Here is a 25,193-nt window from a genome sequence, read left to right as displayed (position 1 = left end):
ACTCTCAAAGGCCAAGATGAAAGCACTGGCAGCAACCCTGTTGTCTTTGGGTCCCCTGTAAACACGCCGGATGAAATGAACACCTCGCCATTCTAGATTGGCGTGGAGCTTGTCATCAGACTGCAATAGGAGGTTGCAATGGAAAATAATCCCCTGGACCATGTTGAGGCTTTTATGGGGAGTGATGCCAACAGGAATATCACCCAGCTGGTCACAAGCAAGTAATGCCCAGGATTAGGCTGGGGATGCTGTCTGATTCAAGACTGCACCGCTTCTCATCTTGGACAGTGTTGTCACTTCCCCAAACTTATCGTCAAGATGTTCAACAAAAAATTGAGGCTTCATAGGTAGAAAGCAGTCCCCGTCCATTCTGCTACAGACTAAATACCGAGGCGAATATACCTCTCTTCTTTCAGTAGTCCCATGGTGTAGCAAGGGAGGGAAATGATCTAGGGTCATACCTGTCAGCATTGTACTCGATCTTGCCCTTCTTAGAGACACTGTACGATCACCAGGAAGAGATGACTTAGTCCACTTCATTGCAAGTCATCTGCCCTGATGCCACCCATTCTGATCAGGGGCTCTCCCTATGGGTGCTACCCAGCCACAGCAAAAGCCACCTGGCATGATGGCTGTTGCCGGGAGTCCTGATGGCCCAGGAAGAGGCACCTGTGTTGTCAGGGGGCTACCACCAAGTGGGTACATGACGGACCCACCACAATGGACTGGCTACCATGCTGGATATTCGGCACAGAGAAATCCAATACTGTCATGGGGGCGAAAGAGGACAGGAGACAATGGAAGAAGACGACATACCCCAGAAAGTTTCCTCGCCCAAATAGTTGAATTGCAAGAGGAGACGCAAAGCCAAGAAAAGAGGTTCAGGAGATCGAATCTAAGGGCACTATGGATAACTCATGCACCACGAAAGCCGTCCTTCCCCATATAGTCCGCACTTCTGTAGAATTTGGAAAGTGGCAAGTCAAACCATAAAATGGGACCTGAACTCATAGGGCTGAAAAGTTTGAGACTCCTTTTAGTCGCCTCTTACGACAGGCAGGGATACCTCGGGCTTATTCTAACCCCCAGGGGCATACCACAATAATTTATTTTCTTATTGTAATCAGAAACATAATTGGTTGAATTCCTAGATGGCAGAACAAATTGCGAGTAAACCCGCTGGCTTAGAATCTGACATCCCTGTGTTGTCCAAGCTCTAATCAAGCAAACAAGCCAATTACTTGAAGGAACAGATTTTTCACAATTTGCATAACATTCAAACCTTCTCATGGAGAATCGATGATGCTCGTAAGTAGTGACTACAGGAATGGTGATGTTCTGAAAACGCAAAATGAAGAATTTATGGTCATGAAGAATTTGTGATTCTGCAGGAACAAGATATGAGCTAAAGAGGGAGAATATATTTACAACAAAATATGTTATGAATTTAACTGATGCAGTGAAGCAAAGACGCAATAGCGTGATTAGTAGAACATAGACAAGCCGTATGCAATTGCAGTAGTCATACGGTGTACAACATATGAAGATGGAACCACCCCATCTATGATTACACTCCAGTTAGTTTTTTTTTTCTTACTAAATTTTCAACTTTGAGCTACTTGTGCAAATGTAATATATGCTTGAATCTTTCAAAACATTTATCATATGATGCTTCCTGTATATTTATTATCCAGACTAAAATTATTCATATGCTGATTACAATAGTGCATTCATTTTCCCTAGAAACCAGACAGAGTGTGTCTCACAATGCCCTTTCTTTCCTCTTATCCATATCCTGTTTCCCATCTCTTGTCTTTGGAGATATGGACTTCATTACCACTGGCATGCCATCCGAATAGGAGAGGGACAACTCCAAATTGAAACCTGGAATCGGCACTAATGTTAGGTGCAAGTACGGTCCAACTGTAAATGAGTGACAATTGCATGCAGCCAACCTGACTCCGCACGTCACTTATTTTCACTCCTGTGGAACCAGTCAGCTAGGCCAAGAGGGTTGCACGAGTAGTGGGCAAGCTCGCCATCACCTAAAATCTGCATCCAAGGCGCAGTAGTATCCATGGAGAGAACACTCCACCCATGTGAAAACAACATGGATAGCGGCAGTTACCAGTCATAAGCTCGCTCTAATAGGTGTAGGAGTGGGTGCCAGGGTTGCTACTGCCAGTGGGAGGGTCCATCGTACGTCCATTGGTCAGTCACTGCCCGCTCCAAGCTGAACAGCCCCAAGACAGTTAGGTACTGGCCCGTCCTGGTGCCGATTGTTCCATTGGGTGTATGGAAGACTGGCACTGCTAGAAGTCGTCACTGTAATATCGACATCTGCTGCTACAAAAATAAAAAAACTAAAATAAAATAAAAAGTAAAGATTTTTATTACGCTTTTGTACGTGGAACATCCGCACTATGCTGCAAGGCTTCCCGGACACCTTTGGAAGCTCACAAGAGCTTCACAAAACAGCTGCTATCGACTTTGAGCTAGTCAGTCTCAATATCGCTATAACAGACTGCAGGAAACCAGGATACCAGAAGGCTCAATAGTGGGAAAAAACTAAACTTTTTCCTGGAAGGGCAAAGATGTTGCTAGCCCCACACAGCATGGAATTGGTTTTGCTGTCCACAATGACTTGCTGTGTTGTGCCGAATAACTGATTGGGATCTCAGAACGCATTATGACTCTGCGTTTCACAACAAATATTGAACCACTGATGCTGATATCTGTATATGCATAAAGACTTACCTCAGCTGCAGATGCCAAGGCTCAGTTTTATGAACAACTCAGTGATGTGGTACAAGGAGTGCACTCCAGGGACCGTCTATGCAACCTTGGTGATTTCAATGCTCGTATTGGTGGTGATTTTGCCTCTTGGACTGACTGCCTAGGCAAACATGAAGTGGGCAAGATGAATGAAAATGGTCTGCGGTTGCTTGAATTCTGTGCAAAGTATCAGTTATGTCTCACCAATACATACTTTAAAGGCAAACTGAATCACAAGGTTTCTTGGATGCACCCCCGCTCAAAACATTGGCACCAATTAGATCTTATTCTAACTAAAAGGAAAGATCTGCCTTACCATTTTCATAAACGTTCTTTCCTTAGTGCAGACTGTGACACAGATTATGCACTAGTAGTGACAATAGTGCGCTTCATGACTAAAAAGTTTCACTCTGCCAGAACACCTTGAAAAACAAAACAAGAAACACTGGTGCAGTAGAAGTATTTAGTGACAAGACATGGAAAGAGGTGGATCCCTGAGACTCAGCCACTCCTATTTCTGAAGACTGGCAGAAGGTGTAAAATCGCTTCTTACCATTACAGCTGAAAATGTGTTCAGTAATCTGGAAGCAAAATCCCAGGATTGGTTCATCGAGAATGTAGATGTCCTGAAACCACTCCTTGAGACTAAGTGTCGGACCACTGTCATCTGGCATAAAAACCCATGCAGTTCTACACACCGAGAGCTAAGCTAAGCAAAGGTAGCTGTTCAATGCACTGGTCGCAACTGCATCAGTTCCTATTGGGAGCAACTTTGCACTGCTATACAGGAGTGTTCCAATGCGGCGACATTGGTGGTGTGTACTTGCGCATCAAACATGCCATTGGAGACATTCCAAAGAGGAGCATACCACTCAAGGAAATGGATGGAAAAGTCATCACAAGTCAAAATCGTCAACTGCATTGTTGGGTAGAACATTACTCCAGCCTCTACTCACATCCCACCAACATTAGTCCAAATGCAATGGATAAAATTCCTCAGACAACACCTTACCATGATTTGGATGTCTTGCCTACTACGGAGGAGCTTCAAAGAGCAATTGCACAGCTTAAAAGTGGGAAGTGCCCTGGCAAAGACAACATCTCTACAGAAATTGTAAACCTTAAGCCATGTTTTCCACTGCTTTTCAACCCCTTACTGAAATGTTGGGCTGAGGGTAATGTGGTGCAAGACATACGCAATGCCACTATCATCACTTTATACAAAGGTAAAGGTGATCGTGGCGATTGCAACTGTCACCATGGAATCTCACTTCTGAGTATAGCTGGAAAAACATTTGCCTGTGTAGTGTTGGGCAGACTTCAGAAGCTTGCTGAGTGCATATACCCTGAGGAACAATGTAGGTTTCGTCCCTAACGATCTACAGTTGATATGGTCTTCACACTCTGGAAAATTCAGGAAAAGCGTCGCGAGCAGAAAAATCATCTGTTCATTGCCTTTATCGACCTAAAGAAGGCTTTCAACACAGTCAGCAGAGGACTGTATGCAGTACTTTTGAAGATAGAGTGTCCTCCAAAGCTCTTAAAGATGATCATGGCTTTTCACGAAGATGTGAAAGGTATTGTGGTCTTTGACGGAATCACATCTGACCCATTTGCTGTGAAAAGAGGCTGTGTACTGGCTCCCACTCTGCTCAATATTTTTTCCTCTCTCTATGCGAAAGGTCCAGAAGAATCTGCGGCCTAGGTGTACACCATGGAGATGTATGGGAATAGACCTCGAGGAAAGGTGATAACAGGAAGGAACACAGTTCAGACAGAAGGGACTGGATGCGAACCAAAATCGTAAGCCCTGACCTGGGCTACTGATGCGGGAAATGAACTGCTGTGGTTGGGAAAAGGAGACAGTAATTCAGATGCACAGGAGAACTATGAATGTGTGCAACATAACTGGCAAGCAGTTGTGCACGCCCAACCTTCAATGGAGGGACTTCGGCCTCCAACAGGCCACTGGTCACTGGACTCGTTCTAAAGGCTCTCCTCGCTAGGCGAACGCCACAGTGGTGCACTGGGTCGAGTAAATGCAATGCTCAGGACACCGCCGAACCAGAAACCACACTCCCATAGTCAAGGTGGGATTGAACAAGGGCTTTGTAGAGCTGCAGCAGCGTAGAGCGATTTGCACCCCAGTTGGTGTTGCTCAGGCAGCAAAGGGCATCGAGGTGCTGCCAGAACTTCCACTTAAGATGACACTGACGAAGGTGAGGTAGCCAAGTCAATTGGGCGTCAAAAACCAGTCCTAAGATTCGATACATCTCCAATATAGTGAGTGGATCGTCATTAAGGTAAAGTTCTGGTTCTGGATGAACGGTGCGACGCCGACAGAAATGCGTAACACACAACTTAGTGGCTGAAAACTGGAAGCCATGGGAAAGAGCCCATGACTGCGCCTTGTGACTGGCTCCCTGCAGGTGCCACTCAGCAACACCAGTACTGGAGGAGCAGTACAGAATGCATAAGTCATCCGCATACAGAGAACGTGAGACTGACGCCCCTACAGCTGCTGCTAGACTGTTAATAGCCACTAAAAATAGGGACACACTCAATAAGGAGCCCTGCGGAACACCATTCTCCTGTACATGGGGGGAACTGTGGAAGGCACCGGCTTGTTTCTTGGGGGTCTTTTTCCTTTTAGGTTTCTCGCACTGCTCCTTACGTTTGCCCAGCTGGAAGGGTTTCACTGAGTGTCTCAGGGACTGAGGAGGACCGTGAAACCCTACAACCAGCTACCTGTGGTTGCTTCAGCCACTGTCGGGTGTCAACTTTGCCAATGGTAGGAACCTGGGAAGGGAGTGACCCAAGGGATCCCTTCCTGGCGAGAGGAGTGAAAGAAGACTTACGCTTCTCTGGCTGTTAAGTGGGGATTGACGTCCCCGATTGTTGTGCAGGGGCGGGGGGGTTGCTCCTGAAATAGGTTGGTAGGTTGACCAGGAGCAACAGGGAGGGAAGTGCCCTCCACCATCAAGAGGGCAGATGGAGTCTGATTGCTCTGAGAGCCAACTATACGTGGCGGAACGGAAGATAGTAGAACCTTTGTCGTAGCGGCGGTGTAGTTTGACGTCAAATGCACAGGATGTAGCCTCTGATATTTCCTCTTAGCCTATTTCTGGAGAATCCTGTAGTCTGCCAAGCAAGGTGAATGGTGCTCTTCACAGTCGACAGAGATGGGAGCGGGGCACAGGGGGTATTGGGATTTGAAGGACGTACACAATCTCGACAGTTGGTGCTGGAAGTACAGCGGGAAGACATGGCCGAACTTCCAGCACTTAAAGCACCTCATCAGGAGAGGGATATATGGCTTTACGTCACAGTGGTAGACCATCACCTTGAGCTCGGATAATGTGTCACCCTCGAAGCCCAAGATGAAGGCACTGATGGCAACCTGATTGTCCCTTGGACCTTGGTGGACGCGCCGGATGAAATGGACACCTCAGCACTCTAAATTGGTGCGCAGCTCATCATCTGACTGCAAAAGAATGTCCCTGTGAAATATGATACCCTCAACCATATTTAAGCTCTTATGGGGCATGATGGACGCAGAATCGTCCCCCAACTTGTCACAGGTGAGCAGTGCCCATGACTGGGCAGAGGATGCTGTTTTGATCAAGACTGACCCTGACCGCATTTTGGAAAGCCCTCCATCTCACCAAACTTGTCCTCTAAATGCTCCACAAAAAACTGAGGTTTCATTGACAACTCTCGTACATATGAGGTACCGGGGTAAACAAGCTTCGCTGCCATCATTAGCCTGGCATTCCTCCCATGGTGTGGCTAGGAGGGGGAACGATTTTCGGTCATATTTCTTAGAACTGAAGTTACACCTTGTCCACTTAGAGACTGCTGGTGTTTGACCATCAGCAAGAGATGATGTACTATGCTTCATGGTTTGTCATCCGCCCTGATGCCGCCCATTCCAAACAAGTGCCCCTCCCCACGGGCATCACATATCCGCAGCAAAGGCCCCTGGCAGGATGGCCATTGCTGGGAGTCCCGATGCCCTAGGAAGGCGGACAACTACTCCTTGGCATACGTGAGGAGTTAACGGTGCAGGCATCAGCATAGCAGTCCCTGTGTGGTCAGGGGGCTACAACCAACAGGGTACATGGCGGCCCCACCACAATGGGCTGGCTACCGTGTGGTTATCAGGTGCAACCAAATAAACAAGTCCATTATCATCGTCAACGCAGAAAACGATACTGCACAGTTCATGGAAAAATACGCACCCAAGAGAGTGACCTCAACCAACAGTTGGAGAATGAGCAGACGTGCAGATCCATGTCAACGAAGGATGCGAGAGGTCTCAGCGCATGATGGACACTATGCGCCATGTAAGGCGCCCTTCCACAATTGGCTCACTTTTCGGGAAAATTTTGGAAAATGGAGGTCAAACACTACAGGGGACCATCACATAAAGGCTGAAATGCCTGAGACTCCTTTTAGTCACCTCTTACGACAGGCTGGAATACCTCGGTCCTATTCTAACCTCCGGTCCCACGGGGGATGGGGGTGGGGGTAGTGAGTTCTATTGTAAGACCCTTTTCAAACTCGTAGAATGATGGGAAAAACATCTGGAAAGAATTAGATGCTACATATAAAAGCACGAGAAAAGTCCATAGATTATGACAAGGTACTTGGTTTCTCTAAAAAATAAATATTAAGAGATTTAAGGACCACTGCCACTACTTTCATTATGATCCTCACAGTTTCCAAAAGCATGATATGTTCATACACCAATCTTTTTATGGCACACAATAGTCTGCTATCACTGCGTCCACCTCTCCACAAGTGTCAGTACCAGATTAGCAAACAGGTAATACCTACATGAAATGTCAGGAGACTGTGACCATTCTGAGTTATGCAAAAATCGATTCTGAGTTATGCAAAAATCGGTTCTGATTCTGGTCTATATCTACATCTATACTCTGTAAACCACCATGACAGAGGGTACGGCTCATTGTACCAGTTATTAGGGTTCCTTCCTGTTCCATTCACGTATGGAGCACAGGAAGAATGACTGACTGAATGCCTCTGTGCATGCTGTAATTATTTTAATCTTATCCTCACTATCCCTACGTGAGTGATATGTAGAGAGTTGTCATATATTCCTAGAGTCATTATTTGAAGCTGGTTCTTGAAACTTTGTAAACAGACTTTCTCAGGATAGTTGATGTCTATCTTCAGTAGTCTGCCAGTTCAGTTGCTTCAGTATATCTGCTACACTATCCCATGGATCAAATAAACTTGTAACCATTTGTGCTGCCCTGCTCTGTGAACATACAATATCCCCTGTAAGTCCTATTTGGTACAGGTTCCGCACACTTGAGCAGTATTCTATAACTTGTTACACAAGTGATTTGTAAGCGGTCTCCCTTGTAGAATGATTGCACTTTTCCAGTATTCTACCAATAAACTGAAGTCTACCACCTACTTTGCCCCTGGAGACTGAAAATCTCTGTAAAACAATGATTATGTGAAACCCATTTCACTCCATTGGTCCATGAGACCCAGAAGGCAGTAGATACCGGCGCCCAGGTAGCTGCCTAGTTCCTTGACTTCCGTAAGGCATTTGATACAGTTCCACACTGCCACTTAATGAGCTAAACACACACAGAATACCAGACCAACATTGTGACTGGACTGATGGGTTTCTAGCACATAGAACAAAGCACGTCATTGTCAATGGAGAGAGGTCTTCAGACAAAAACGTGACTTTGGGTGTGCCTAAGGGAGTTGCTATAGGTCCATTATTTTTCACAATATATGTAAATTACATAGTAGACAACACTGGAATTTCCCTGAGAATTTTTGTGGATGATACTCTTGTACCCACAGAAGTTGCAATGCTACAAGAACTGCAGCAAAATGCAGGAAGACCTGTAGAGGACCGACAGTTGGTGCAGGTAGTGGAAATTGACTCAACCTAAAAAAATGTAACATATTGCATATACATACATAGAAACACCCATTATTGTGTGATTACACATTTGCAGAACATTAACTGGAAGCAGTTCCTTCCATAAAATATCTAAGAGTATACATACAGCAATTTGAAGAGGAACAAACACATAAAACAAATTGCAGGAAAGGCAGATGCTAGCTAGAGATTCACTGGAAAGGCTTCAGGAAATGTAGTCTGTCAACAAAGAGGGTAGCTTAACAAATCCCTCATTCAACCAATACTTGAAACTACTGATCAATATGGGAACTGCCCAAGAGAGAATTGATATACAAAATAATGAATATCCAAAGAGCAACGCATTTCATTACAAATACATTTAGTAAGCACAAAAGCATCACTGAGATAATAAACCAACTCCAGTAGCAGATGCTGCAAAGAGAAGCATTCTGGATCACATTGTGGTTTATCTCAAAGTTTTGAGAGTGAAAAGACCAATGAAGATAAAATTAGACAGATTCGAGCCCACACAGAGGCTTACCGACAATCAGTCTTCTGGAACAGGAAAGGGGGGAAGTGAGAGTGGTACACAAAGTACCCTGTGCCACACACTGCAAGGTGGCTTGTGGTGTGTAGATGTAGATGTACTGCCTTTTTGGCCTTTACTTTGTATAAATATTGGATATATATTATCTGTGTTGTTACATCAGGACTATAATGTGTGCAGCCACTGTTGTGACATTATAAAGTTAGAGTTGGGTAGTGAGAATTCTCAATAGTTTTGTTGTCTACATTGTACTGGTGAAAGGGATTATGGAAGAACCTACCAATAAAGGATATTTTTCGTCACAACTGGAACTGGTCAGCAGGGGTTTGACAGAGGCAATAAATGTGTGAAGTCTCAGGCTTAATAATACAAGTGTGCAGTGTACAGTATTAGACCAATTCCTAAAACCTAGTTTATACCAATTTAATGAGCTCCCTTCAAGGAGACAACGTGTACGGGCATTGCAGGTAGATACCGTTCCATGTGGAAAAGTTTAGTACACGAAACAGAAAACTGTAAAGGATGGTTTAAGGCAATGATCACTGAAAGTCTGAAATAATTTTGCAAAGAAACAGCTTGATTATATGCACCAATTATGTAGAAACAATTTACTGATACGATAAACAGCTGCTTAGCAATGCTCCAGAAACTAAAGAACTAATGTGTATGTTGCAAGCATTAATGTACAAATACCTTAACAAACAAACTAACAAAGAATTAAAACCATTTTGTGATAATTTGTAAGAACCAAATGAATTGCAAGCTACAGCAGAGGTGATTCAAGGGAAATATGAACCAAAAGACGTTACGATAACTGGTTTTTGAGGTGAGATGCGTTATAGAACAGTGTGGCCCATCTAAAGTTGATTCGACTTGAAGTAAAGTGAAGAATGGACTGTCCCTCAGTCTTATTTGGACAGGTCTGCCACATCAGCTGTCAACATCTGGCTCTACAGGCCATTGTCAATCCACTGCGAACCCATGGGCGCTTTACACACAACAAGTTGCATTAAACTGGAGTATGGAGATGGAGCAGATCAGTTGTGGCTGTACGCATGGTCAATGTACACTGTGAGAGTGCGCAGAATGTCACATTATTACTAACGCATTAGTCACATGATAACTACACACATCTGATGGGTGCATAATAATTCATTCGATGTTTTATAATTTGTGTTATCAAGTGAGCAAATAAGTTTGATAATCAAGGATTGCTATTGCAAAAGCAATGTAGTAATTTGGTTTTATGAACTGTGTAAATGTGCAACCTATAAGTGTGGCTACACCTGTTAATAATGAATCATTCAGTCCACTGATGCAGACAATGTAGAGGATTCAGTTAACAGTGGATGTAATGCATTCTGAAATGAGTTATATGGGAAAAGAATATCTAAAAAAAATGGATGTTTTGGCTTGATGAGAGGTTAAGTGAATTACTGAAACTAGATGACTGAGTGGAGGAAATAGAAAACAGTGTACCCAAGAGTGATGGCAGGCTACACGAAATAGATAAAACACATGTTGTGTTTATCAACCGAATAGCTCAAGTACAACATGTGTAGTATGGAATATGCAGGATGACTTAAATAAAGCTAAAGGATTAATTTAGAAAAGCTGCAATAATTTCATGAATGTGCATGAGAAATTACACCCAATATTAAGTGCAAATGATGTGCAAAAAGGAAGGAAAAAAATAGTAATGGTGAAGGAAGGTGAGCAGTTGTGTTTAATAGAAAGAAATATCTAGGGACTCTAAATAAGTTTATGTCGGAGAAAGAAGGTTCTACCATAATACGTGCCAAATCCTGTATGGATCTACTTACAGAAAGTACTGATAGTTTCATGAAAAAGGAAGTAAAAGTGCATTAGAAAGGTTCACAACAAGACATAAAAACTGTAATACTTGATGGGAGGAATTAGCATTTGAAACAAGTAGAGCCTTAAATAACATATTTTTTTAAAAATATTTTTCCAAGAACCAGTGACCTAATAGTATTATAATTATTTAGTAAACACAGCTGTGGTTGCATATAAGTTTTTACCTCTTATTTGCGGATGACTTGTTTCAATCTACTAGAGATCAATCTCTAGTAGATCAAAACCAATTAGCCACAAGTAAAAAGTAAAAACTTATAAGTGACCATGATTGGGTTTACTAAATAACCTTAAATAACTGTATCTGAACATGCAGTCCCTCTGATGAACACTATTTTTAAAAGTCTTTAATATAACATTGCCCAAACACAGGAGTCAACATAAGAAAGTAAGATTGGTTTAACACACACACACACACACACACACACACACACACACACACACAGAGAGAGAGAGAGAGAGAGAGAGAGAGAGAGAGAGAGAGAGAGAACCCAATGTCACCAGAGATTTCTGTTATGAGAGCAAGCTTAACCAGTTCAGCCTTCCATCATAATGAGTCACAATAAAAACGCTCACAGAGAACTGCAAGGAACAAATGCAGGAAGGTTCAAGGGGTTACCAGTTCCTTCGGGCTTAGATAAAGATCCAGGCATATCTTTTATCTGTTCTCTGGATGGGTCTCAATAGCTTGTAAGGGTGTTGCAGGGTAGGTTGTGATGAGAAATATTTGTTCAGAAAAAGAAAAAAACTGACATGTTTCTGACTTAATTATCGTATAAGTTAGCCAATCAGGCTGTTGTGGGTGCTAATTCATATGGTCTGCCAGAGATGGTGTTGTCAAACTGGTTCTTTGTTTGGCTTCCCAAAACCAAACAGGAGAGCAATATAAAAACCAGACATGGGACAGTAATAAGGAGTGAACCTGAGCCAAAGGCAGACCAGTTTTGCACACTATTATCATCTACATCATGAGAACAACTGACACTAACCGTATCTGGCAGGCTGCTTGAATTTGTGTGCGCAACGGCCTGATTGTCTAACTTCTATGCTAATTAACTTGGAAATGGTGCAACACTGTTAAACAAGCTTTTCAAATTGTTCAGACTAACCTATATAACTAATTTAAGGATCATTTGTCCTTATGTTCGGTTGTGACTCTGCAACCCACTCATATATCTTCAAACCCAACTGCTTGTGGTGATATATACGACTCCAGAGGAATATTGCATAAGCTTGGGTCTTCTTATTGATGAACAATTCTTGTAAATAAAAATCATCAAGAAAGATATTGAAAGTAACAGCACAGATGTTGTGCAGGTTTGCTATTTTTTTTCATGTGGCAAGTCATCATTTTGACAATGGTTATTATGTTGTGTAAAGAGACAAATGAAATGGTCTCTTAATTTTCCATTCTATGTTCAGAGTCTATGTTGGGACGTTATGGCTGACGGAAGCTACTGATGTGATAAGGTCAATGATGTACATGTTTAATGTCAGATATGGTTTTATTAATACAAATGATGGACTTCTCATGCCCCTTTAAGGTAGTTATAATTGTGGTAAGAAGTTTCTTAATAGCAATAAAAATATGGTTGGAGATGATTTTTCGCACAGCCTTCCAAGAGCATACATCTGAAAATATACAAGTGTAACAAGAACTGTATAAAATCATACAACATCCAATGGAACAGCTAATTTTTGGTGTCTTAGTACAGAACATGGATGAAATGATTGCTGGAAATTATAATGGAAACTCAAACTATGTAAGAAACAAATGGACACCACAAAGAATAATAAGAGGAAGAAGCTGTACACAAAAGAATAATAACAACTACTGAATGAAACTATTTGAGAAGAATAAACTAATTTATACAGAAAATTATTGTGAAATTGTGTCATTGCCCTTGACAACCTGATAAATAACTATTTCAAGAAAGAAAGTGCACATACTACACACTGAAAGGCAAATATTAAAAAGTAATGTATCGCCAATGTCAGACAAGTAAAAGTCTAAGACATTGATATGAAAAATCGATGGCTGGTTGCTTTGACTAAAGATCACAGATTTTAATGGGCGATTAATGAATATACAACAGCTAGCAGGATGAGGGGTAGTTGTGCAGTTACTTCACAATGTCAATGAGTTGCAGCAGCGCAGTACAGTCTACATTCTGATGTGCACTGCACGGCAGAGCCGGGTGAGCTGTATTTACTCCTGAGCAACACCCTCCCCCCCCTTCCCATCTTTTGTGTCATATCTTGAGTGAAAACTGCCTCCCCTTTTTTGTAGAATTTACTGAAGTGTTGATAACTATTTTGAACTGGGAAAGTGTTGTTCAAGTATCATTATTTAAAGTGTGTGGCAGTATTGTCCAGAAACAAAGTAGAGGATTTGAAGATTTCTGAAAAACTTTAGTAAACAATTTAGGGCAGATAGAGAGCCATTTAAGGCAGACCTAAGTGCTAAAATGGGAAAGTTAGCTACTAAAATGAAACAGTCAGAACTGATCTGGGAGCACAAATAGAATACAACAAAAAGCTAATTCTGGTACAAGAAATACTAAAACAAACCAACAAGACAATAATTTAGATGAGAATTTGCTAACTCATGTCAGGGAAAGGTTGACACAAATCAAAAAATATCAGAACTTGATGTACTTTATCTATTATATTAAGTTTAAAAGGAGAACTTGTAATGGGACATCCTCCTCTTTACTTTTCCTCAACAGTAATTGTCGATACCAGTATTATTATTCTAATTTTTGATAGGTCAATATTATCTCAGTTGCCTTTCTGAAAACTTTAATATCATTTCATACACAGTATCAAACAACGGAAAAACTAGGACGGATTTTGTTGTTATTTGTTTCTTATTCGTTATTATTTACAGTATGTTACATTTCCCCCATGAACCATGGACCTTGCCGTTCATGGGGAGGCTTGCGTGCCTCAGCGAAACAGATAGCCGTACCGTAGGTGCAACCACAACGGAGAGGTATCTGTTGAGAGGCCAGACAAACGTGTGGTTCCTGAAGAGGGGCAGCAGCCTTTTCAATAATTGCAGGGGCAACAGTCTGCATGATTGACTGATCTGACCCTGTAACACTAGCCAAAACGGCCTTGCTGTGCTGGTACTGCGAATGGCTGAAAGCAAGGGGAAACTACAGCCGTAATTTTTCCCGAGGGCATGCAGCTTGACTGCATGGTTAAATGATGATGGCGTCCTTTTGGGTAAAATATTCCGGAGGTAAAATAGTCCCCCATTCGGATCTCCAGGTGGGGACTATTCAAGAGGACATCGTTATCAGGAGAAAGAAGACTGGTGTTCTACAGATCAGAGTGTGGAATGTCAGCTCCCTAAATTGGGCAGGTAGGTTAGAAAATTTAAAAAGGGAAATGGATAGGTTAAAGTGAGATATAGTGGGAATTAGTGAAGTTCGGTGGCAGGAGGAACAAGATTTTTGGTCAGGTGAATACAGGGTTATAAATACAAAATCAAATAAGGGAGAGACAGTCCTGACAAAACTCTACCATCTGGTGAGCAAGATGTATGAGACAGGAGAAATACCCTCAGACTTCAAGAAGAATTTAATAATTCAAATCCCAAAGAAAACAGGCATTGACAGATGTGAAAATTGCTGAACTATAGGTTTAATAAGTCACAGCTGCAAAATACTAACGCGAATTCTTAACAAACGTATGGAAAAACTGGTAGAAGCCGACCTTGGGGAAGATAAGTTTGGATTCTGTAGAAATATTGGAACTCATGTGGCAATACTGAACTTACGACTTACCTTAGAAGAAAGATTAAGGAACGGCAAACCAACGTTCCTGGCATTTGTAGACTTAGATAAAGCTTTTGACAATTTTGACTGGAATCTTTCGAATTCTGAAGATGGCAGGGGTAAAATACAGGGAGCGAAAGGCTATTTACAATTTGTACAGAAACCAGATGGCAGGTATAAGAGTTGAGGAGCATGAAAGGGAAGCAGTGGTTGGGAAGGGAGAGAGACAGGGTTGTAGCCTCTCCACAGTGTTATTCAATCTGTATATTGAGCAAGCAGTAAAGGAAACAAGAAAAATTTGGAGTAGGTATTAAAATCCACGGAGAAGAAATAAAAACTTTGAGGTGCGTCGATGACATTGTAATTCTGTCAGAGACAACAAAGGACTTGGAAGAGCAGTTGAACGGAATGGACAGTGTCTTGAAGGATGGATATAAGATGAACATCAACAAAAGCAAAACGAGGATAATGGAATGTAGTCGAGTTAACTCGGGTGATGCTGAGGGAATTAGATTAGGAAATGAGACACTTAAAGTAGTAAAGGAGTTTTGCTATTTGGGGAGCAAAATAACTGATGATGGTCGAAGTAGAGAGGATATAAAATGTAGACTGGCAATGGCAAGGAAAGCGTTTCTGAAGAAGAGAAATTTGTTAACATTGAGTATAGATTTAAGTGTCAGGAGGTCGTTTCTGAAAGTATTTGTATGGACTGTAGCCATGTATGGAAGTGAAATGTGGACAATAAATAGTTTGGACAAGAAGAGAATAGAAGCGTTCGAAATGTGGTACTACAGAAGAATGCTGAAGATTAGATGGGTAGATCACATAACTAATGAGGAGGTATTGAATAGGATTGGGAAGAAGAGAAGTTTGTGGCACAACTTGACTAGAAGAAGGGATCGGTTGGTAGGACATGTTCTGAGGCATCAAGGGATCACTAATTTAGTATTCGAGGGCAGTGTGGAGGGTAAAAATCGTACAGGGAGACCAAGAGATGAATACACTAAAGCAGATTCAGAAGGATGTAGGTTGCAGTAGGTACTGGGAGATGAAGAAGCTTGCACAGGATAGAGTAGCATGGAGAGCTGCATCAAACCAGTCTCAGGACGTAAGACGACAACAACAAGAGTTGTAAGTGTTGGTTTTTTGGTATCGACAGTTGTGGTTGACAGATACAGGCCACGGGAAATGTCTGATTCCAGTTTTCGTAAGTGTAGGTGTTGGTGTTGTCATTGGTGTTCTGGTATCGTCAGCTGTTGTTGACCAATACTGGTCAAGGGAAATGTCCAATTCCAATTTTCGTAGTTGTAGGTGTTGTTTTCGTGGTATCGACAATTGCAGTTTAGCTATATAGGTCATGGGAGCGTCCGATTCCTGTGGGTTTTTGTTGGATAGCAGAATGTTGTAATTTTGTTTTTTATTTCTTTGTTCACCATGTCCTGTGTTTTGGGATTGTGTGTGTGTGTTTTTTTTTTAAATATATTTAGCTTATTCCCACCCTAAAACCCCTTATTTCCCACCTTTGTGCTGTTAGTTTGATTCTATTTTTGGAGGGAGATGTTATTGTTTTATTTATATGTATTTTCGTGTTTGTTACCATGTGTATGTAGCGGCATCATAGTGATACATTGGAGACACTGAGAATGGCCTTTTCCGCCATATTGATGATATCATGGGTCAAAGGAGACAGATCGAATCGGATGCTTCTGTAATCCCTACTTTAACAAAGTGCCTGGAATTAAAAAGATGTATGAAAAGAATTTATTATTAACATAAAAAAAAATACTTCAAAATGATACAAACTTTTCATATGAAGTAGGGCAATTGCTACAGTTCCAGCAAGTATACGTGGGTTAATATGTGATGACAGATACACATCACTCATCTGGTGTGGTATCATTATGTCTTCTTACCGACGAATGATACTAGTTCACAGAAACTACAAAATAAGTTATTGTAGGTGGGAACATGTCATTCTCAATGGAGAGAAGTCTTCCGAAGTAAGAATGATTTCAGGTGGGCCGTAGGGGAGTGTCGGAGGACCATTGTTAGTCACAATATACATAAATGACCTTGTGGATAACATCGGTAATTCACAGAGGCCTTTTGCGGATGATGCTGTAGTATATCGAGAGGTTGTAACAATGAAAAACTGTACTGAAATGCATGAGGATCTGCAACAAACTGGTTGATGGTGCCGGAAATGGCAGTTGAATCTCAATGTACACAAGTGTAATGTGCATGCGAATACATAGCTTTTGTTGAAGTTTCGAGAACATACCTTCACCGAGGAGTCAAGCAGTGTATTCCTCCCTCCTACGTATATATCGTGAAGAGACCACGAGGATAAAATCAGAGAGATTAGAGCCCACACAGAGGAATACCGACAGTCTTTCTTTCTATGAGCAACACGAGACTGGAATAGAAGGGAGAACCGATAGAGGTGCTCAAGGTACCCTCCACCACACACTGTCAGGTGGCTTGTGGAGTATGGATGTAGATGCAGAACACAGGTATGGTGTGGGATTGTTATCTCGTTTTCATAGTGGCTTGTGGAGTATAAATGTAGATGTAGAACATAAGTGTGGTGTGGGATTGTTATCTCGTTTTCATGTTGCAAGAATGTTGCACAGTATTGTGATTTGATTGCTGTAGAAGGGAAGTGCATGGGTATATTTGATGGATCTTACAGGTGTTGTATCTGGGCCATCTACAAAAGTGCAACCCTCAAGATCCACGCTATTACATACGTCAGGTGGATGACAGACTACTATTTTGTAAGGTGACTGTAGGATGTTGAGAAGGATACCCCTCATAGCAGAGCATGATGAGACACAGTAGGCAGAAAAAGAATACAAAAAACATCAGAGAGGAGAAGACAGAGTTATGTTCTATTTCCGTTTGTGCCTGTATGACATCATAAGCCACACTGTTGTTATGATATTGGCCCAAGCCAACAATTGTTGGTTGGTTGGTTGTTTCGGAGAAGGAGACCAGACAGCGAGGTCATCGGTCTCATCGGATTAGGGAAGGACGGGGAAGGAAGTCGGCCGTGCCCTTTGAAAGGAACCATCCCGGCATTTGCCTGGAGCGATTTAGGGAAATCATGGAAAACCTAAATCAGGATGGCCGGACGCGGGATTGAACCGTCGTCCTCCCGAATGCGAGTCCAGTGTCTAACCACTGCGCCACCTCGCTCGGTCAACAATTGTTATCAGTGGTTCTGTTGACCCAAAAAATTGAATATAAAGAAAATCTTATAGGAAAAATATCAAATTCTGTGTGCGCTTGGATCAAAAATCACATTGACCAGCAGAATAAATACTTTACATGAGTGGCAGACGTTGAGAGAAGAGAGAAATTGATTTGAAAACACTGGAAAAAAGGAGAGTATGGTACGTCAATTATTATTCCTCTCTGTGGTCTGCCACTATTAAACAGATAAGTAAACAAAAGAGAGAGGGAGACTAAGGCTGTGGTTCAACAACAACAACAGGGAACAGCCAATTTATTTCCATCTCACCATTTACGAACAGAAAAAAGCTCTACAGAATGATAGTAGCTACCTATCTTAGGTTTGAAGTACATCAATTACATTTTAAAATCTACAATTTACATATGTATGATTATCATTACAAGATAGTCTTAACTGTCTACACTTACAAGGGATTAAACAAGTCTTTGGCTTTAATGTCCTATGTGGAAATCCAAACGTCAACATACCTGCAGTCCGTCTGCTCCCTCAGACAGGTTCTTCAATGTTCGTGATATTGTTTCTGTGAAATCGCTATCAGATGTATCCTCAGATATTGCCTGCCCAGCAGCTTCTGCTATTTTCTGTATAGTAGCTCCAAACTCTTCTGCACTTATCGACGAGCTGCTATCTGGTATATAATAACCACTTTAAAATTTCATGAAAGAGTCATATAACAACATTTCGGAATAAATTTCTTAATTCACACTTTGACTGACATGCAGCAATGCAACATTTATCTAAAGAGTGAAACCTCACCAAGATTTAGGGCGGCCGTTGCCTCCTTAATGAACTCCTCCGTCCATCTATTGTCCAATAATTCTTGTGCATTATCAGAAGACGTGCTCTGTGCCGCATCATCAGTAGTTGATTTTCCTCGGTTTGGAGGAGGATTATCAAAATCTTCGAGAGCACCTGTTACACAAATAATTGACGTTGACCGTACCAAACAAGTCGTGGCAGGTACATAAACAAAATAAATTATCAGCCCCTACTGTCCAGAATGTTATCCAGTGTGTCTACTTGCGGAGCATCTGATTTGTGTTCACTAACGGACTCGCTCGCCCCCGTATCTGTTCCTTTCTCTGCCTCTGCCATTTTAAATTTTGTCACTGTAAAACATTACAACATACGTACTGTTACGTTTCCGGAACTCATAGCTGTCCGTGTCTAATGTTACACACTGTATATATAAATACGTTCAGTTTCAGGGCCACACACACAAAAAAAACACTATAAATAACTTCAGTTTATTTAAAACAACACGAATGAGACAACATAAAGCGTTATTCCACCATCATTCTGTGAAAAGAAGGAGAAAAGTTAAATTCTGATTACCTATAACACAAACTCATCCTTCGACTTTGCACTGCCTGTACAGTGATCATAAATCATTAGCGCCTAAGGAAGAAAGATGAAAGTCTTTGATTTTTGTTTACGTCATGTTTGAAGCCATGTTTCCGCAGGCAACGAAAACAAGCACGTACATTCCTCCCAAAATACCGCACCTACCTGTCAGTTAGCTTGTGAAAAAACATCTTATTGATTCACTGCCTTGTCAGCTGGTACGACAGTAAGAAGTGTTAAAAGCCCCTAAACTTATTTTCGATGTGGAGACTGCGCTTGACTCTTTAAATTGATCTGTCTCAGGCTAGAGTAAAATGTCTGCACTTTTTGATCTTTGGTACAGTGTTGTGATAATGGGTGTGCGTAAGTTGACAAATGTTCGTTAGACGTCAGTGAGTTTTGTGTTGATATATCCGCTATGGATTTGTCTAAAATGAAAAATGAAAGGAAGCTATATCTATGTCGATGGTACTTCAGAGGTGAGTGTATTCGCAAGTAACAGGTTATAAAATGATAAAATCAATGCATTTTAAAGGAAGGAAACCAACCTTGTCCCATCGACAGTTGGGAACCCGCTGCAGTTTACCAGTCCTACAGTAAACTGTGATTGAAGCAAATACTTTCGTTCATAAAGAGAAAGTCACCATCAATAAACAAACTTTAAAGTGTATTGCCCTAATATTGCCTGCAGCTAATTATTTGTATCACTTTATCTCTCTGCTTAAGTGCTAGTGATTCTAATCAAACGTATACGTGAGCTCGCTACGTATCAGCCTATCGCTAAAACGAAGATATCGAGATGGTGCCGTATTACATTCTAACCCATTTTGAGAATGGTATTTGGCGTACACCCCGACAGTTGTAAATGTACATTCATTGTTGCACTAGAAACGACTGCGTTTCAGAGAACGGCAGGCTGGAGGATGTATTCTTCAGTATTCGTCTGTTAATGCGTAGTTGCCCTGTGTTACGCCGAGTCCTAAGAAGCATTTTTAAAGTTAAAAAAAGATCAGTGCCAATCAATCTGAAGGTTGGTTTGTACACAGAAGTACTTTACTAGACATGGTCCAATTGGGGGTGATTTGAAATTGCCATCCTTTTGACTTACAGTCGGCTGACTTCGCTAAATAAAGGGAGGTTTGCAGTTTAACATTGACTACAAAATGTGATGCAACTCAGCATTTTTTCACGTTATTAAGAAGTATTGCCAGAGAATTGTGAGGTTAACATTTGTAAAACGAGTGACTTACAATGACCACTCTGTTTTGTGTTTAGTATCTCAAGTCAGCATCTTCCAGTGCTGATACATTTGCTAGACGCTTTATGTACAAAGTCGGCTCAAAAGTAATTATTTCTCTTGCTAGTGCATGTGCCATTTTTGATATAAATGACTTGTTGTTGTGTCCAGTCCAAAGTTTGGTATGATTCAGTGTTCCCATGCAGTTCCATTATCTCTGCATGATTACTGCAGCCACATCCACTTCAGCCCCCCCCCCCCCCCTCTCTCTCTCTCTCTCTCTCTCTCTCTCTCTCTCTCTCTCTCTCTCTCTCTTTTAAGTGACTTTCAAACGAATGTGGTGATGTGTGTGTGTGTGTGTGTGTGTGTGTGTGTGTGTGTGTGTGTGTGTTCTTCTATCAGCACCCTTTCGTAATCAAGTTGTACCAGAATTGTCTTTTTCTCCCTGATTTGATTCAGTACCTTCTCATTAGTTATCTGATCAACTCACCTAATCTCCAGCAGTATCCTGTAGTATCACATTTCGGGAACTTCAGCTCTCTTCTTGTCTTACCTGTTTATCATCCATGTTTTACTTCCATACAGTGACACACTCTGGACTGAAACCTTAATGAAAGACACCCTTGCACTTAAATTTTTATAAAATGTCAACAAATTCTTCTTATTTGCAAATTCTTTTCTTAATAGTGCCAGTCAATATTTTATATTATACACTCCTGGAAATTGAAATAAGAACACCGTGAATTCATTGTCCCAGGAAGGGGAAACTTTATTGACACATTCCTGGGGTCAGATACATCACATGATCACACTGACAGAACCACAGGCACATAGACACAGGCAACAGAGCATGCACAATGTCGGCACTAGTACAGTGTATATCCACCTTTCGCAGCAATGCAGGCTGCTATTCTCCCATGGAGACGATCGTAGAGATGCTGGATGTAGTCCTGTGGAACGGCTTGCCATGCCATTTCCACCTGGCGCCTCAGTTGGACCAGCGTTCATGCTGGACGTGCAGACCGCGTGAGACGACGCTTCATCCAGTCCCAAACATGCTCAATGGGGGACAGATCCGGAGATCTTGCTGGCCAGGGTAGTTGACTTACACCTTCTAGAGCACGTTGGGTGGCACGGGATACATGCGGACGTGCATTGTCCTGTTGGAACAGCAAGTTCCCTTGTCGGTGTAGGAATGGTAGAACGATGGGTTCGATGACGGTTTGGATGTACCGTGCACTATTCAGTGTCCCCTCGACGATCACCAGTGGTGTACGGCCAGTGTAGGAGATCGCTCCTCACACCATGATGCCGGGTGTTGGCCCTGTGTGCCTCGGTCGTATGCAGTCCTGATTGTGGCGCTCACCTGCACGGCGCCAAACACGCATACGACCATCATTGGCACCAAGGCAGAAGCGACTCTCATCGCTGAAGACGACACGTCTCCATTCGTCCCTCCATTCACGCCTGTCACGACACCACTGGAGGCGGGCTGCACGATGTTGGGGCGTGAGCGGAAGACGACCTAACGGTGTGCGGGACCGTAGCCCAGCTTCATGGAGACGGTTGCGAATGGTCCTCGCCGATACCCCAGGAGCAACAGTGTCCCTAATTTGCTGGGAAGTGGCGGTGCGGTCCCTTACGGCACTGCGTAGGATCCTACGGTCTTGGCGTGCATCCGTGCGTCGCTGCGGTCCGGTCACCTTCCGCCGACCACTGGCGACAACATCGATGTACTGTGGAGACCTCACGCCCCACGTGTTAAGCAATTCGGCGGTACGTCCACCCGGTCTCCCGCATGCCCACTATACGCCCTCGCTCAAAGTCTGTCAACTGCACATACGGTTCACGTCCACGCTGTCGCGGCATGCTACCAGTGTTAAAGACTGCGATGGAGCTCCGTATGCCACGACAAACTGGCTGACACTGACGGCGGCGGTGCACAAATGCTGCACAGCTAGCGCCATTCGACGGCCAACACCGCGGTTCCTGGTGTGTCCGCTGTGCCGTGCGTGTGATCATTGCTTGTACAGCCCTCTCGCAGTGTCCGGAGCAAGTATGGTGGGTCTGACACACCGGTGTCAATGTGTTCTTTTTTCCATTTCCAGGAGTGTATGTACTTCAGCCATCATCAGGAATTTTGCTACTCAAATTACAAAAGTCATTTAAACTATTTTTAGTGTCTTATTTAATAGTACAAGTCTCTCAGCACCATCTGATTTGATTTTACTACGTTCTATTACCCCTGTTTTACTTTTGCAGATATTAATTGTACAGCCTCATTACACGACACTACCCATTCGAATCGACTGTTATTTCAAGTGTTTTGGTATTTCTAACAGAATTACAATGTCATCTATAAACCAAAAATTTTTTGTTTCAATTTCTTGGACTTAAATTTCCTTTCCAGGTTTCTCCTTGGTTTCCTCTACAATTTACCCAGTGTACATAATCAAAAGCGTAAGGGACAAGCTGGAAACCTCTCACTCCCTTCTTAATTACAATTCAGCTTTTCTTTCATTTCATGTAGCCCTTATTACAGAAGTATGGTTTCAGTACAAGTTGTAGATAGCCTTTTCCTCCCTGTATTTAATCCCACCCACCTTCAGAAGTTCAAAGAATGTATTTCAGTGAACATCATCAAAAACGTTTTCAAAATTTACAGTTGCTGCAATTAAACTGACAGTGGTCAAAGTGCTGCAGTGTAGGCTGTACACATTACAGGATGCTGAAACAGTATGTGTGTTTGTAGTAGGTGTGTTTATTAATCAGGGGACTCAAGGAGCATGCTGAAAAAAAATAACAGTTCTACTTTCTGCCACCAGGTGAAAATTTGGTGGCCTAAATCAGATTAACTGAACGAGACCAACCAAAAGTAGCTGAAGAGCTGACACAGTTTGAGTGAGCCACATTCTTTTTCAAAGCTATCCAGGGAATATACAGTGTTTCTAATCAATGGCAGCATTTATGTATTGGCTGTGCTATTTTTACAGTGAAATTTAAATGTCCTAACATTTATACATGCAGTGGATGCAGTCATCAGCCAGACCTTGCTAGATGAGTCACCTTTTACATCAGTGACATTTTAATGTCCTCAGAGAGTATTGGAGAGCACTGTCAGGCTGTGGGAGAAGTGTTACGAGCAGTGTATCGTGCTGACTTTAGCCTCCAACTAAGATAGTGTAGATTTACTTGTCAGAAAGTGGAATTCCTCTGTCATATTGTTAGGAGTGGTGCTATGCACGCTGGAGAGGGCAAGTGGACTCCATCCACAGATTTCCTTCAGCTAAAAACCAGCAACTGTAGAGTGTTCTTAGGATTGATGTGAAGAATGCCCAACAAAAGCAACTTCTGTTTCAGTATATAACTCACACAAGCATTAATATATATTGTTTCAATCAAATGCTGTAGTTGTCAAATAATATCTCAATTATGACTCTAGTGAATCTTCTGCTCATAGTTATGGTACACAGTATTGCTTCTTCAGAGTCTTGGGCTTTGTTAACATTAAATATCGATCTGCAAATGCAGATGTATACAGATGTGATGTGTGGTAGATTATGCACATCTCCACATTTTAAAATAATTTTTATTCCATTTTAGTTATTTGTTTAGAATATTTCCCTTCACAGTATCTCCTGTGAATAATCACCCTGCTTCACTCCTTTCATAATTTAATTTTTAACCTCCCGCCCTGAACCCTGGAGGCATGCATGCCTCAGTGATACATATAGCCGTCTCATAAGTGCAACTGTAGCGGAGAGATATCTATTGAGAGGCCAGACAAATGTGTGGTTCCTGAAGAGGGATGGCAGCTGTTTCAGTAGTTGCAGGGGCAAAAATGACTTGCTGTGCTGGTACTGCAAATGCTGAAAACAAGGGGGAACTACAGCCGTAATTTTTCCTGAGGGGCATGCGTCTCTCCTGTATGTGTAAATCATAATGGCATCCTCTTCTATTCTGGAGGTACAATAAACCCTGATTTGAAATAGGAATTGAAGTCCAGGGAGAAGAAATAAAAACTTTGAGGTTTGCTGATGACTTTGCAATTCTGTCAGACAGCAAGAGTCTCAGAAGAGCAGTTGAACGGAGTGGACAACATCTTTAAAGGAGGTTATCAGATGAACAGCAACAAAAGCAAAACACGGATACTGGAATGTAGTCAAATTAAATCATGTTATGCTGAGAGAACTTGATTAGGAAACAAGACATTTAAAACAGATGAGTTTTGCTATTTGGGCAGCAAAATAACTGATGGTGGTCGAAATAGAGACTATACAAAATTTAGATTGGCAATGGAAGGAAAAGCTTTTCTGAAGAAGAGAAATTTCTTAACATTGAATATAGATCGAAGTTTCAGGAAGTCTTTTCTGAAAGTATTTGTATGGAGTGTAGCCAAGCATGGAAGTGAAACATGAACAATAAACAGCTTAGACAAGAAGAGAATAGAAGCTTTTGAA

At 42.1% G+C, this 25,193-nt stretch overlaps 2 protein-coding genes across 2 annotated transcripts in view; one reads left to right on the top strand and one right to left on the bottom strand.

Moving 5' to 3' along the window:
• LOC124544856 (peroxisomal biogenesis factor 19) overlaps positions 1–19,622 on the bottom strand; it is a 60,723-nt gene extending 41,101 nt beyond the window's left edge. The window contains exons 1-4 of the mRNA XM_047123568.1: positions 19,488–19,622; positions 19,145–19,261; positions 18,909–19,064; positions 18,620–18,780 (exon numbers count right to left, since the gene is read on the bottom strand). Coding sequence (XP_046979524.1) covers positions 18,620–18,780; positions 18,909–19,064; positions 19,145–19,247 — 420 coding nt within the window. The 5' untranslated portion in view covers positions 19,248–19,261; positions 19,488–19,622. The remainder of the gene's footprint in view (positions 1–18,619; positions 18,781–18,908; positions 19,065–19,144; positions 19,262–19,487) is intronic.
• A 37-nt stretch (positions 19,623–19,659) lies between these two features.
• Positions 19,660–25,193, top strand: part of LOC124544857 (gamma-secretase subunit pen-2) — a 28,205-nt gene continuing 22,671 nt past the window's right edge. Inside the window, exon 1 of the mRNA XM_047123569.1 lies at positions 19,660–19,975. Within this exon, the coding sequence (XP_046979525.1) occupies positions 19,915–19,975 (61 nt within the window). The 5' untranslated portion in view covers positions 19,660–19,914. The remainder of the gene's footprint in view (positions 19,976–25,193) is intronic.

This window comes from Schistocerca americana, chromosome 8 (genome assembly GCF_021461395.2).
Source record: "Schistocerca americana isolate TAMUIC-IGC-003095 chromosome 8, iqSchAmer2.1, whole genome shotgun sequence".
NCBI classification, from domain to species: Eukaryota; Metazoa; Arthropoda; class Insecta; order Orthoptera; family Acrididae; genus Schistocerca; species Schistocerca americana.
The sequence above is the reverse complement of the archived record's forward strand: the minus strand, read 5'-3'. Positions and strand labels throughout refer to the sequence as shown.